Source organism: Crocuta crocuta, unplaced genomic scaffold (assembly GCF_008692635.1).
Source record: "Crocuta crocuta isolate KB4526 unplaced genomic scaffold, BGI_CrCroc_1.0 scaffold143, whole genome shotgun sequence".
In the NCBI taxonomy this organism is placed as follows: domain Eukaryota; kingdom Metazoa; phylum Chordata; class Mammalia; order Carnivora; family Hyaenidae; genus Crocuta; species Crocuta crocuta.
In genome coordinates this window covers 2,472,448-2,487,721 of record NW_027529175.1, presented here as the reverse complement: position 1 = coordinate 2,487,721, position 15,274 = coordinate 2,472,448, and the positions used below count along the sequence as shown (strand labels likewise).

Below are 15,274 nucleotides of genomic sequence, written 5' to 3'. Positions count from 1 at the left end.
TGGCAGGAGGCGGGACGTGTCTCAGCCAATCAGCAGCCTGGCAGAGCGAGGGCTTTATCCTCCGTTGCCCTGGCAACCAGCCTTCTCTTCTGGATCCCTCGCACTGTGCACGTGGTACAGAAATGACAGGGCAGGGCTGGGAGAATTTCGGGAGGGATGGGAACCACCCGGAAGGCTGCTGAGCCCTGTGGTTGCTGAGCCTGGTGAGGAGGGAACCCCAGCTGAGATAAAGGGCAGGGTTTGGAGGCTTGCTGTGTGTGGGCAGGGAGAGATGAGGGTCCCTGGCAAGCAGCTGGGGACACAGAAGTAGTGACTAATAGAGCCAATGATGGTCATATGTCGTAGAGGAGAGAACCAATTCTGAGACCGGGACTCTGGACACATTGGTCCAATGTGGACACTGTCTTCAGTGTTTTATTTACAGTAATTCATTTATCCATCTTCCAAGGTCACGGGAAGAAAGTCGCAATGCCTGAGTCAGAGCCTGGCCTGGCCTTCAGGCCCCCACACAGGTTCTGCCTCACCAGCGCCACCAGGTTCCCGGGCTGGGATATGGCCTCAGATGCCTGTGACTCCCAGGCACTAAGCACCCCCAGCTGCCAGGCGTGGCCCCACACACGACTTCATTCTGCTCTCAGTGGTGTTGAGAGCCCATGTGGGGATGAGGCAGCCACAGCTCAACCTTCTCCTTCCTCTCGGTCACTCAGCTTCTCAGTGACAAAGCCGGGGAGCAGAGCTGGGGTAAGGAGTCCGCCCCCCAAGCCTGGGACCTCCCTTCCGTGCTGTGGACAGAGTGTCAGCAAAGTGTCAGGCACCCAGTGTGCATTCCATAAACAGCCGTGGTTATTGGCTCAGGAGGGCAGAGCAGCCCCAGAGGCCTGTGGGGCGGGGGAGAAGCTTTGAGGAACCACCTTCCCAGGGAGGCCATTCCCAGAAACCTGAGGACAGGCAGGTGAGGAAGGCTGTGGGGGAGATGCTTCAGGACCCTGGGTCCCCACCCCACAGACACCCTGCAAGCTCTAGGCCCTTCTGGACCCCTGAAAGGGTGGTAGGTCCTCTCCAGCATATGTAGGGCAAGGGGAGTGAGTCTGAGTTCACAGAAGGATTTGTATTAAGACAAAGTACATAGAGTAAAATACAAATTTTTTTTAAATTTCTTAAGTTTATTTACTGATTTTGAGAGACAGCATGCACGCGTGTGTACACGTGCATGTGAGCAGGGGAGGGGCAGAGAGAGAGAGAGGGAGAATCCCAAGCAGGCTCCTCATTCACCCCAGAGCCCAACTCAGGGCTTGATCCCACAACCGTGGGCCAAAATCAAGAGTTGGCCACTTAACTGACTGAGCCACCCAGGTGCCCCAATAAAATACAAATCCCAAGTGAGGAATGTTTACCTGTGTATACACCTGTGATCAATGTCTAGGATATTTCCATCACCCAAGACCGTTCCCTCCTGCCTCTTGCCAGTCAATACCTCCTTCCTAAAGGCACCCGCTGATTTCTATCACCACAACTCGGGTTTTGCCTGTATTTGTATCTCATGTAAACAGACTCCTACCATATGCGCTCTTTTGTGTCTGGATCCGTCCCTCAGCACAGTGCTTTTGCAACTCACTGATGTTGCTCCATTTATCAGTATGCCGCAACTTGTTCATCCGTCGCCCACTGAAGGACATTTGGGTTGTTTCCAGAAGTGGACTATCGTGAGCAAAGCTTCCAAAGTGCTTTTCAACAGTTCGGAGTAGGAGAGCCGACTGGAGTTGGGGGAGGGACGACCAAGGCGCATGGAGAAACCAGCCACCTGATTCCTTATTCACACAGAGACCTACGGGAAGCCTGGGGCTCCTGGGCAGCCCAGTCGGTTAAGCGTCCAACTTTGGCTCAGGTCATGTGCTCATGGTTCATGGGTTCAAGCCCCAGCATCGGGCTGCTTCGGACCCTCTGTCCCCCTCTTTCTATCCCCTCCCTATTTGCGAGTCCGTGCACGTGCTCTCTCTCTCAAAAATGAACATTAAAAATATTTTTTTTAAATACCAGGGGAAGCTTGGGGCGCCTGGGTGGCTTAGTCGGTTAAGCATCCGACTTTCGCTTAGGTCATGATCTCGCGGTTCGTGGGTTCAAGCCCCGCGTCGGGCTCCGTGCTGACTGCCAGCTCAGAGCCTGGAGCCTGTTTCAGTCTGTGGCTCCCTCTCTCTCTGACCCTCCCCTGCTCACGCTCTCTCTGTTTCTCTCTCTCTCTCCTAGAAATAAATAAAAAACATAAAAAAAAATTTTTTTTTTAAATAAATACTAGGGGAAGCTCAATATATAATGGAGACAAGGGCTGAGCTGCTGCTCTTAAATAAGAGGGTGGGGTTCTGGATTCTACCTACTCAGCTTCTCCGTGTCACCTACAGCATCCCTGAGGTATCTCCGCAGAGTTCCACAGAAGCCGATTTCAAAAACTGTATTCCGGAGGGTATCTGATGGCCCTGCCGGCTCTGGGTGCTCTTGAGAGAGAGAGAGAGAGAGAGAGAGAGAATGAATCTCAAGCAGGCTCCACACTGAACACTGGGATCATGATCTGAACCAGAATCAAGATTTGGACACTCAACTGACTGAGCCACCCAGGCACCCCTGGGTGTTCTTGATGTAAGAATTTCCAGGCCTGGGTTGGCCTTCCTGCCAATCCCCACCCCCCCTTCATCACGATATGATCCTACACACGACATTGCCCATGTGACAAGCACCAACTCATCTTAGCACCACAGCCAATAATCGCCTCCCCCAGAGAAGTGTAGCCATGGCTCCCTAGGACCCTTCATGCATCTGGGCTCCCGCTGCTCCCTGGGGTGGCTCTCACTAACTGTGCTGCTTTGGCTGTTGCTATCGGTCCCTCTACCACGGAAGCAGGGGTGTGTGACACCTCTGGTGCCTGGGTCACTAGTGGCCAGCACCAGCCTTGCCCCGAGGCAGGCACACAGCACGTGTTGATTGAATGGGTCTCAGCTCAGTCCCTCCTAGAAAGTGCTGACGGGGGCCAGAATCTCTTCGTGACACCCTAAGGCCCTCAGTCACCTCTGCGGCCTCATTCTCCCCAGTGTCTCGTCATTCCATCCGCTTCGGCCACTGGCCTCCTTGCTGTTCCTCAGAAGTGTCAGGGATGTCCCCACCCCCCAACCCCCAGGCTCTCAGTACTTGCTGCTCTTTCTGCCCAAAGCCTCTTCTTCAATATACTGAACTGGCTCCTCTCTCACTAAATCCAGGCATCTGTTCAAACATCACTTTCCTGGGGTGCCCGGGTGGCTCAGTCAGTTAAGCATTCAACTCTTGGTTTCGATTCAGGTCATGATCCCGCGGTTCGTGACTTCAAGTCCCACATCGGGCTCTGCGCTGGTAGCACGGAGACTCCTTAGGATTCTCTCTCTCCCTCTTTCTCTGTCCCTCCCCTAACTCTCCTCTCTCGCTCTCAAAATAAATAAATACATCTGAAAACGAATTTTTAAAAATGACAAAGAAAACTCATCACCGTCTTCCAGAGGCCTCCCCTGACCTAACGTAGCTTCTTCCTGCCCGTCTCTATCCTCCAGGGCCCCTTACTTTATGTTCAGAGCACTTATTCCTATCAGACTTTTGGGGAGTCCCTTCCACAGCCCCTGCTGGAGGAACCAAAGCCCATCTGTGCTGGGGGAGGGATTCCATGAAGCCATTTCCTTCCAGGTCTTTCTATGCAAAATATAGTTTAGTCCGCAGTGAGAGAGATTTAGGTTAGACAGGGAATAGGCCTCTGCTGTTCCAGATATCACAGCAGTGTGCACACTGGGTGATCAGGGTCTGAGGCCCTCCCCCGCCCCCAGAGCTGTCTGATTCATCTGTATGTGTGTTGGGTCTGCCCAAGGCAATGATGAAAGAATCAACATGTGTAAATCAATCCATTCATTCAACAAATAATTACTGAGCAACGACCATGTACCAGGTACTTTTTAAAGGGCTGGACGTGCAAAGGGACAAAGTGACAAAGTCTCTGCTCTCATGTGTCTTATGCTCTGCTGGAGAGACAGACAGTGAGCAAGTAATTATACAGCTGGGGGCGGAAGCAATCTGCCAGGGGCCCTGACCATCCCTGCGAGTTCTTGCTGGTATGGCAAGTGCAAGGCCCTGAAAGCCCTTTGCCCGGGCTATTTCTCGGGTTGTGTTTGCAGCAAGCAACCTTGGGGGATGACGCGACATCTCCCCTGACCCCCGGCAAAGAACAGGCATGTCTACCGCTCACAGTGAGTCTCCAATCCCCATGGTCTTCCTCTGTGCCACCACCACCCGGTGTATGGGGCTCCATGATGGGTCCTTTGCCGGGCTCAGGGGACATGGGCACGGACACCCACAAACGTGAAGCCCTAGCTACTGGTTTTACCATGAGTAACAGGAAACAAAAGCGACCAATCTTACCCAGGAGTTTCATGTCTTCTGCCAGCATCCATGAAACAGTTAATGGACTATTATTAAATAATGAACAGTAACAGTTTATTAGTTTGTAAATACTGTAAAAATCTCAGAGCTGTACAGTTCTTAACTGTATGGGAAGTGGAGATTAGTGCTACTGAGAAAATAGACCAGAAAAAAGGAAGACAGGGAAAATGGAGGAGACTTCCTTCTTTTTCAAAGATAATGGATTTTTTTCTGGGCTGCCTGAGTAGCTCAGTCGTTTGAGCGTCTGACTGTTGATTTCAGCTCAGGTCATGATCCCAGGGTCATGGGATGGAGCCCCGCACTGGGCTCTGTGCTAAGCATGGAGCCTGCTTAGGAGTCTCTCTCTCTTTTCCTCTGTCCCTCTCCCCTGCTCGAACACACTTTCTCTCTCTCTCTCTCAAATAAACATTGGAAAAAAATAAAGATAATGGGTTTTTTAAAGTAATTTTTAAAGTATTTTTTAAGTACACCCTACCCCCAAGGTGGGGCTTGAACTCACAACCCCAAGATCAACAGGGACATGCTCCAACTGAGCCAACCAGGCTCTCCAAGGCTTGCTGTTTTACATAGAGTTGTTAAGAATGGCCCCTCTGATAAGGTGGCATTGGAGCAGAAACAAGCCAAGTGACTCTATGAGAGAAGAGCTCTTCAGCCTCAGGGACCCACAGGGACAAGGCAGGAGGTGGGAGGATACTTGGAATAATCTGAAGAACAGCCTCGTGGCCCATGTGCCTAGAGGAGTGTAAGAGGGAGGAGAGCAGATGAGGCCAGGGAGACGGTCAGACACCAGAGCACGTACAGCCTCACGGTCCATGGACGCCATTTGCAGTGTATTCTGAATGAGATGGGAACTCTTGGTGGGTTTTGATTTAAAAGGGCGGCTCTGATTGCTGTGTGGGGAAGAGGCGGCAGCCCTGGGGGACCACAGTGGAGCAGGGAGCCAGTGAGAAGGTTGTTACAGTAGTCCAGGTGAGAGATGACAGCGGCTTGTCCTGGTGGTGGTGGTGGAGGCGGTGACAAGCGGCCAGCTTCTGGGTGCATTTTAAGACTAGAACCCACAAGCTGGCTTATGGGTTGGATGTGGGGTGTGAAGAAGAGCCAAGAATGACCTCAAGGTTTTGCGCTGAGCAGCTTCAAGGATGGAGTCGAATGAGATGGGGAAGAAATGGCAGGGGCAGGTTTGGAAGGAATCAAGAGTATGATGAAATGCGGTGCCTGGGTGGTTCAGTCAGTTAAGCCTCATACTCTTGATTTCCCCCATCAAAAAAGGAGGTGTGGGGTGCTGGGTGGCTCAGTCGGTTAGACGTCCGACTTCAGCTCAGGTCATGATCTCAGTTCGTGGGTTCGAGCCCCGCGTCGGGCTCTGTGTTGACAGCTAGCTCAGAACCTGGAGCCTGTTTCAGATTCTGTATCTCTCTCTCTCTCTGACCCTCCCCTGCTCACACTGTCTCTCTCTCTCTCAGAAATAAATTTTTAAAAAGGAGGTGTGGGTTCCTTTAAGAGAGTTACGCCCCACCCCGTGAAGCCCCGCCCAATGATGGTCCCGTGACCCTCGGTCTTTCACTTAAGGGCGGGCCTCGGGCCGTTTGAAAGATCCGCGCGCACCTCAGGAGCTGCAGTTCGTCCGCCGACTGGGATGTCGGTGTTGCGGCCGCTGGACAAGCAGCCTGGCCTGAACACGGCCACCATCCTGGTAGGCGTCAGCTGCTTCGCCTCCCCGCCCGCCTTTCCTCTTTGGCGGCGCCCCCACCGTCTGTTCCTGTGGGCTCTTTGAGGTCCTGGTGCGCGCTACGCGGACTGGGGTGTGGTGGGCGGGAGAGCAGCATTCTGAACCAATCGGTGTAGCCGCCCTCTAAGCCTGAAGGACGCCTCCACCAATAGGCGCGCGGAGGGCTCTTTCCCGGTTTCTGATTGGTGGGGCCGCTGGGCGGGCTGAGACCCGGGAGGCTGTGTTCCGCGCCCGGCAGGTTATGGTTTTCCAGTGTCTCTGGGTGCGGCCGTCCGAGGGGGCGTCTGGGGAAGTTAAGAAGGTTGTACAGACAGGACCGGAGGGGTGCGACCTGGACCCTCAACCCGGGCCTGGTGGAGCCCTCTCTCGGTAAACTGCGCCCTGCGCGCGGGAGCGGGAATCCTGGGAGTCGAGCGGTCTCCGGTCTGTAGCCTGATGCCCAGGCCCTCCAGCGAGACTGCTGTGCCCGGGCATCAGTAGGCCGCCTTCTCTCCCTGGACAGCTGGTGGGCACGGAAGATGCGCTTCTGCAGCAGCTGGCCGATTCGATGGTCAAGGAAGACTGCGCCTCGGAGCTGAGGGTGTAAGTAGCTGGGTCTGGGGTGTTGGATTGCTCCGCAGTGGCTGAACTGTAGCCTGCTCTTGTAGGCGAGCCGGGGAGCTGCCGGAGAGGGAAGAGCTGCCAGAGAGGGGGGCGCAGGAGGGGCCAGCCCCTCGGGGCGTGATCTGCCTCCAGCTAAGGTTAGCCTCCGTCCCTCGCTGTCACACGACTGTTCTGTGTTCCTCTAGCACTTGTCACCATAAGAAATTTCCTTGTTCGCCTATTTCTGTATTTGTTTCCAGCGCCCCGCCCCCCGGACCCCAAGGTCAGCCTCTTGAGGTCAGGGACTTTGATTTTTGCTCACTAGTGAATCCCCAGTGCTTTGCACAGAGTAGTGTTCAATTACCCCCCTAATTTGGAGAAACGATGACTAAAGAATTGTATTTTGTTTTTCTTTTTCTAACTGATGGAGAGTTGGAACAGCTGCTGGTGGGAAGCAAGGGACTGAATATATGGGTGTCATTCTCCCTCATAGATAAGCTCCAAGGGGCCGTATGGAAGGAGCACTCTCGAGGGTGCTCCTCCATGGGAACTGAAAACGCCACTTACTAGGANTCGGGGCGTGATCTGCCTCCAGCTAAGGTTAGCCTCCGTCACTCGCTGTCACACGACTGTTCTGTGTTCCTCTAGCACTTGTCACCATAAGAAATTTCCTTGTTCGCCTATTTCTGTATTTGTTTCCAGCGCCCCGGACCCCAAGGTCAGCCTCTTGAGGTCAGGGACTTTGATTTTTGCTCACTAGTGAATCCCCAGTGCTTTGCACAGAGTAGTGTTCAATTACCCCCCTAATTTGGAGAAACGATGACTAAAGAATTGTATTTTGTTTTTCTTTTTCTAACTGATGGAGAGTTGGAACAGCTGCTGGTGGGAAGCAAGGGACTGAATATATGGGTGTCATTCTCCCTCATAGATAAGCTCCAAGGGGCCGTATGGAAGGAGCACTCTAGAGGGTGCTCCTCCATGGGAACTGAAAACGCCACTTACTAGGAGAATAAACCCCATTACAGAACTTCGAAGAATCTCCAATGAAGGAACAAGTTCAGACGAGAGTGATGAAGGTGACTTAACCCAAGGTCACATAGCTGGTCATTGCCAGACCTGAGATTTGAGCTGACTTCCATCGCCCTCCAAAGGGGTTCAGTCTTAACCCCTAATCTTCACTGTCTCACACCCCTCTTCTGGGCCTCATCTCCTTCCCAGCACACAGTGTAGCTGGCTTGCCCCATGCCACCTTATGGCCCAAACTGCCTCTTGCCAAGGCAGTTCCCAAACAGAGCTCCTTGCAGGCAGAAGGAGTCAGACAGAAGTCATCTAGAAAGGACCGGCTCTGCCCTGCCCCTACGCTCACCTTAGGAGTCTTGCCCACAAGAGCATCAGGGACATAGGTGAGGAGCCTTTGACAGCCTCTTACCTTAGGAAGGTCAGCATGTGAATGGTCGCTGGGTTGTGGGTACATATATCTTTAGTCCTGCAATTTCTTGTTTTTCAGCCACCTGGCAAGGTCCCTCCCTCTGCCCTCCAGTGTGAATCGGCCCCGAATTGACTTGATTGTGTTCGTGATCAACCTTCACAGCAAATACAGGTGAGAGCCAGAGAATGGGTGCCTTCAGGGCTCAGGTAGACCTGGGATGGGAACCTCACCTGTGCTGGGAAGAAGACACGGGAGAGGCTGCCTGGGGTTAGCCCAGAGGACGAGGATGGGGAGCCACTGGCAAGTGTGTGACACTTTAAAGACACTGATGGGGGGGCGTCTGGGTGGCTTAGTCGGTTAAGCATCCGACTCTTAATTTCAGCTCAAGTCATGATCTCACGGTTCGTGGGTTTGAATCCTGCATTGGGGTCTGCGCTGACAGTGTGGAACCTACTTGAGATCGTCTGTCTGTCTGTCTGTCTCTCTCAAAAATAAATTTAAAAATAAACATTAAAAAAATGACACAGACGCTAATAACCCCCAACAGTGCTGTCGGTCTTTGAGCTAATGTTTTCTGTAGCCTTCTCTGTATCCCTGATGGCAGGCACAGACACGAATGAAACAGACCACTGTCCCCAAGGTGTTCCCAGCCCACTGGGGGAGGAAGCTAGACTCTTGAACACACACTCGTAGTGTCTAGCATGGGTGCTATAAAAGAAGGACGCATCGGGCTGTGATAGCCCCAACGAGACCTGTGACTCTCAGGACGTAGGGCAGGGTAGACGTTCTGCTGGAGATGACCAGGCTGAGGTGCCCGGGTACAACTGGGAGTGAGCAGGAGCCAGGTGAATGGGTTAATGTAAAGGGTAGGAGGAGCATAATGTGTGTGCTGGACTGTTAACGCTGGTCCAGGGTCAGGGGCCCTGTGTAGTAGCCAGGGGAGCATGAGTGGGTGGTGATGCTTGGGGCCCGGCCCCGCCTCCCTGTGGTGCTGGCAGCCTGGGGACAGGACTGCAGCCAGCCTGGCGGGTACAGGAGAGGGTCTGCTGGCTCCCCCTGCGGGGAGGCTGATGAGGGGAGGCAGGACACAGCATCCAGCACGGAAACCAAGGCACACGCCCAGTCATGTGGTGTGGCTTAAGTGGAGGATGTGGTGGAAACACCTGGAACAGACCCACTGCCTGGCCACCTGGACCAGACGGGCAGTGACGTGGGCCCACGGCGGGGCAGAGAAAGGGCTGCGATCTGCCCTGATTGCCAGAGGGCCTGACTCTGCAGATCCAGTCACCAAAACGGATCTATACGGTCACACTGAGGGGCCGAGAGCCATCCTTACTGTTTGCCCCTGGCCTCGCTTGTTCACCAGACTCTGAGCTAGCTGTCAGCACAGAGCCTGATGTGGGGCTTTTTGGCCAGGAGATGACAGATTTCTTCATCATTCCTTGGACACCAGCGAATGAAACCCTTGGCCCAGAAGGTTAAAGTCCCCTTTTCCTAAAGGAAAAGAGTATTTTCATACACTTGATGTGACTGTAAATACTATAACCTTATTGGAAAGCAATTTGGTAATACCTAGGTACGTTTTGTTGGTTAATTTTGAGAGAGAACACGAGCAGGGGAGGGGCAGAGAGAGAGAATGCCAAACAGGCTCCACATTGTCAGCGTGGAGATCATGACCTGAGCCGAAACCAAGAGTCGGGCACTCAACTGACTGAGGCGCCTGGCGCCCACAGAGCTACATTTTAAAAAGACACATACCGTGACCCAGCCATTCTGCATCTAGCATCTGTCCTACAGAAGCATCTGTCTGCATGTGGGAGGATGTGTATAAAAGGATGTTCACACAGCATTCTGTGTAATGGTGAAACGTTGGGAGACCGTTTAAGGGTCCATCACCCGGAAAATAGATTGTGGTGTTGGGTTCCAAAGAATATAACAGATGGGTTACCACTGAACCCAACTAAGTGTTTGTACATATCACTGTCTGTATTTGCACATGAAAAATCCATACGCAAGAGGAATTACACCCCAAACTGTCAGCAGCAGTTACTTCAGGTATGTTGAGGTGGTGCTGGAGAGGGGACTTCCTTTTGACTGAAAACATCCATATTCACTATCTGGATTGTTTTACAGGCTTGAGTCATTTCGTAATTAAAAGCACTCAAATGGAGCGCTTGGGTGACTCAGTCAGTTAAGCGTCCGACTTCGACTCAGCTCATGATCTCGTGGTTCGTGAGTTCAAGCCCCGTGCTGGGCTCTGTGCTGACAGCTCGGAGCCTGGAGCCTGCTTCGGATTCTGTGTCTCTGTCTCTCTCTGCCCCTCCCCCACTCACACTCTGTCTCTGTCTCTCTCTCTCTCTCAAAAATAAATAAATAAATAAATAAAAGTACTCAAACAAAATGAAAAATGAAGTATTCCTCTAGGGGTGTTTCCTCTTACCCTCCTTTCCTTCTCTGGCCTCTCTGGGCTGAGGAGCGCAGCCTTCTGCCTTCTCTGTGGTAAGGTTTGTCCTGTGGTTTGTTTCCTCCCGCTAGCCTCCGGAACGTGGAGGAATCCCTGCACCATGTGGACGCCACCTTCTTCCTNCATCACTGCACTGCTTTGTGGTGGTGGACTCCTTACTGAGGCCACCCAGGGGACCAAAGAACATGAGTTTCGGAATCTGACCCATTGGCAGTGTCTCTGAAAGCGAATCTGAGCAGATCTCCTTCTGCCGAGATCATTACTAAGAGTTGCCTGCTGGTTCTGTGTGGCTTTCAGAGTAAAAGCCACAGTCCTGTAAAGGCCCAAGTTCGGCCTTTCACCCTCCTGTGTCGTCTCGGCTCCTGTTACTGTCCCATCCTTTGGTTCAGCCTCTCATTCTCTGATCAAGGCCTGCTGTTCCTGAGCCTTTGTTAACACTGACGGCGGAAATACTAGCTGACCTTTATCGAGCGCTCCCTACACACCAGACGCTGTTCTAAAAGTGCTCCATTTCTGTATCACATAATCTTCACTACAAACAACCCTTTGAGGTACATATTGTTATCTCTGTTTTAGAGCAGAGGAAACTGGAGCCTCGAGGCGAGCTAGCTTGCCCAAGGCCCACAGCTAGGAAGGGGTAGAGCCGATGTTCGTACCTAGGTAGTCCTGTTCCAGAGCCCATGCCCTTCATGATTCTACCATAGAGCTTCCCTTGGATGCTTTTTTCTTCTTTGTCTAGCTAACCCCTATTTCCTGTCCCCTGGGAGACCCCTCCCTCACCAGCCATGCAATCTGGGCCCCAAGGGGTCCATCCCACGCACGCTTTTGTCCTATAGACTCCCCACCATTCCACTTACACCGACGGTGTGTCTGAGCTGCCCTCCTCCACCCGGCTGACCTGTGAAGTCCTTGCCGGGAGGGCCTGGCGCAGATCCCTCTCAATGGGCATCGACGAATAAATGAATGCCAGGTCATTTCTGTATATTAATTCATCGAATCTCTATGTAACTCAGTGGGGCGGGGGCTGTTGCCATCCTCATCTTCTAGATGAGGAAACTCACGTTTTTATAGAGCGCCCTTGCAAAGCCCTTTCAGCTTTATTTTCTAATTTAATGATCTGGGCTGCCCTGAAAAGAAGGTTGAACAGGATTGTCACCCCACTGACTAGTAAGCAACTGAGGCCCAGACAGGGGTAGTGGATGACTGTGCCCAGTGCCTCCTGCACGGCAGGCAGGAAGGCAGAGATCACAGCCCGCAGCACTCACGGCTTCTTTGCAGCTGGGCGGGAGAGTCACTGCAGCATCCACCGAAACACGATCATGAAGCTGGCCCACACCTACCGGAGCCCCCTGTTCTTCTGTGACCTGGAGGTAAGGACACTAATCGAGGGGGTGCAGGGAACGGGCAGTCAGTACACAGTAGGTGTGTCGAGAACGCTTCTTGGAGGGTCACGTTCCCGGGTGAGGAGGCCCTGATATGAAGACACAAGGTCCTAGTTTGAATCCTGGCTTCTCTGCTCACCGGCTGGACCTTGGGTGGATCTGTCCCGCTAAGCGCTGGGGCACACACAATGTAAAGTAGGGCGATAATATGCGTTCAGCCTGAGTGCCTCTTTCATGCCAAGTGCTCTCACTTGCTGCCTTCTTTTGCTTTGTTTTCTCTCATAACTAAGTCTTCTGTATGTAACGTGGGTCCCTGTTAATATCTCTCTGGGCTGTAAGTGCTGTGAGACCAGGCAGGCATCTTGTCTGTTTCATTAACCAGCGCCTCCGCACGTCCGCCCACAGTCAGGATGCCCCTGTCCCCCTTCCTCCCCTGCACTGCAGACCTGGGCCAGTCCCAGCCCGGGGCATGGCATCCAGCAGGCAGCAGGGAAGGCGGGCAGGTGGGTGAGTAGAGGGTTGGAGGGCCCCAACTCGCTCTGTGGGTGTTCCTCATAGCGTGAGTCTAATTATGAGTAGCACAGAGCAGATCTCTTTTGCTGATAAATTTTGCTCTCCAGCCTCGCTTTCTGGAGTATGAATCCTGACTTTTTGGTAAAAGTACTCAGCAGCTATCCCTTCTGGGAGGCCTGCTGAGGACTCCCAGGGCCTGGGCCTCCCCACCCATGTCCCAGGCCTACTTAGTTGGTTTTAGAGTGTGTTTATTGGTTTTGAGGTTCATTTCTGCTCTGCTCTGGGTCTGGCACCTGGTCCCAAAGGTAAAGTGATGTAATGCAGAGAGAAGGGGGTCCGCACACTGTCCCTTACCACCACCCAGACCGGGGGTTCTTATTCACGGGTCTGTGGACCCCTCTGGCCTCAGGGTAGAATTCAGGGCATCTGTGAACTTGTATGAGGGAAAAAAATACTTCTTTTTTTTTCCACTAAACTCTAAGTGAAATTTAGCAGTATGAATATAGGCAAGAGATGTCAGTAGTTTTAGGCTGGGGCTGTTACCAACAGAAATGGCAGATATTTCCATCTCGCTAGAGGCTGGCGCAGATCTTGTTCAACGCCTCAATAAAGATGCACATGCCACTCGGTCCCAAATTCGTTTTTCATGCTTGAGGACTATTTGAGTCAGCACTCTGACCTCACAGAAGGCACTGAGGCCTGGGGCACACCTGAAGTGCCTGCGCTTGCAGACTTTCCCCACAACATACGCCAGAAACCCAAGACTCAGAGAGGAGAGGGGACTCAGTCGTACAGCCAGTAAGTTAGCGGTAGAGCCAGCGGGTTGGCTCTTTTTCCTTCTTAACCTGCTAGTTGTGTAGCTTTGAACAAGTCACTTCCCCTCCATGCAGCCTTGGTCTTCCTCTCTGTAAAGGGGAATCATCATCTTTGCTCCACAGCTCAGGTACCTCAAACCTTAGGCGGTTCTGGCTGTGGCGCCCCCCAGCCGGGCGCGGTGTAATGCAGTTCTCCTTGTGGTCAGTAGGTGGCAGGCCGTACCAGGTACGCGGAGCCTGAACGCTCTCAAGGAAAAGGCCCCGTGGCCGCCTGTCTGGTTCCAGCCACCGCAGCTGGCCTGCTGGCAACGCAAACCTGGCAGTCCCCCAGATGAAGCACCGGTGTTTGGACAGCCCTCACTCCTCGTACCTGTATAATCCTTTTATTTTATTTATTTTTATCATTTAATTTTTTGAAAGAGAGAGGAGGTACAAGTGAGCAAGGGGCAGCGACAGAGGGAGGGAGAGAATCCCACGAGGGACAGAGAGAGAGGAATGGGGCTCACCGGAAGCAGGGCTCGAGCTCACCCTGTGAGGAGCAGGGGCGGGGCTTGAACTCACAAACCATGAAAGCCCAAATCTGATGCTTAAGTGGCCGAGCCACCCAGGCGCCCCCTGTGTTGTTGTCACGCTCCTCCACATATTTGAGTTTGAGCCTCGCCATGTGTTAAGGGCTTGCGTGGCAGGGCTTATCAGCCCCCCTTTCCACCCGAAGACACACGTTCACAAAGCTGTGGGATCGGCCCAGTGAATTTATCTCCCGGCTCTGCTCCTGGGGTCCCGTGCCGCTCCCTGAGCACACGAACGAGTCCGGCATGGAGCCTGCAGTCCCGGTGTGGACGTGAAGGACGTGCAGAGACCTGGAAGCCTGGCCGTGGGAGAAGCCATTCCCTCCTGTCGGTGACAGGAGCCGCCCGGTGTGCTCGCACTTGGGTTTGGGGGCCACAGCTCTGGAGTGTCGTGTGCAGACTGGAAGAGCCTCAGCCAGAGCTGGGGCTTCGGGCTCAGGCCGCTGCAGGAGGCCGGCCGGGGAGCCTGAGTGAGGGCAGCGGCAGCAGCTGGGAGGCCTCTTTCTGAGGCAAAGGCCACAGAAGTCAGAGTAAGGATTTAGTCAACAGATATTTTTAGGTACCTACAGTGGGCCCTAGGGATGCACAGAACAAAACAGTGTAAAAAAAACAACAACTCAGCTCTATTGTAGTAGAGGAAGCACTAAAGAAGTAAAATATGTGGGGCACCTGGGTGGCTCAGTCAGTTAAGCATCCGAGACTCTTATTTTCGGCTCAGGTCATGATCTCACGGTTTGTGAGTTTGAGCCCCATGTCGGGCTCTGCGCTGACAGCACGGAGCCTGTTTGGGATTCTCTCTCTCCCTCTCTCTCTGCTCTTCCCCCTATCATGCTGTGTCTCTCTAAAATAAATAAATAGGCTTTAAAAAAAAAAAGTAAAACCCATTAGAAAATGAGGATGTGACGGTCAGGTGGTGGTAAAGCGTAAGGGTCAGTGCAAATGGCCGGGGGTGACTGTTGAAGAGACTTGCTGGAGGCGGAAGGAAGGAAGTGGTGCAGACGCCCGGTGGAGGAGCACCTGGGGCCAGAGCGGTGTGGGGACCTGCCTGCTGTGTCCAGGGCCCCCCAGGGAAGCCTCCCTGGAGATATGTCAGAGTGACAGTGAGGCCAGAGCAGGAGGGCCCTGTGGGTCTTAGTAAAGGCAGTGGCTTTCACTCTGAGTAAAACTGGAGCCGCAGGGAGGGGTGCAGGGGCAGGGAGGGGTGCAGCCTGACATGGGTTTTACTTATTTTTATTTGCCACTTCTGTGATGTGGGTTGAAATGTATCCCTTAGCTGTGGGACAGAGGAGGGGCCAGGCTGTGAGGCTGGAGGAGAGGCTGGGGGGGGGGGGGGGGGGGGGGGGGG

General features: G+C 53.2%; 1 protein-coding gene across 1 annotated transcript in view; it reads left to right on the top strand.

The window, feature by feature from the left end:
* The first annotated feature begins 6,026 nt into the window (after window positions 1-6,026).
* The window catches only part of CENPM (centromere protein M), a 10,911-nt gene continuing 1,663 nt past the window's right edge, over window positions 6,027-15,274 (top strand). Inside the window, exons 1-5 of the mRNA XM_077757851.1 lie at window positions 6,027-6,139; window positions 6,678-6,757; window positions 8,265-8,357; window positions 10,722-10,793; window positions 11,909-12,020. Coding sequence (XP_077613977.1) covers window positions 6,083-6,139; window positions 6,678-6,757; window positions 8,265-8,357; window positions 10,722-10,793; window positions 11,909-12,020 — 414 coding nt within the window. The 5' untranslated portion in view covers window positions 6,027-6,082. The remainder of the gene's footprint in view (window positions 6,140-6,677; window positions 6,758-8,264; window positions 8,358-10,721; window positions 10,794-11,908; window positions 12,021-15,274) is intronic.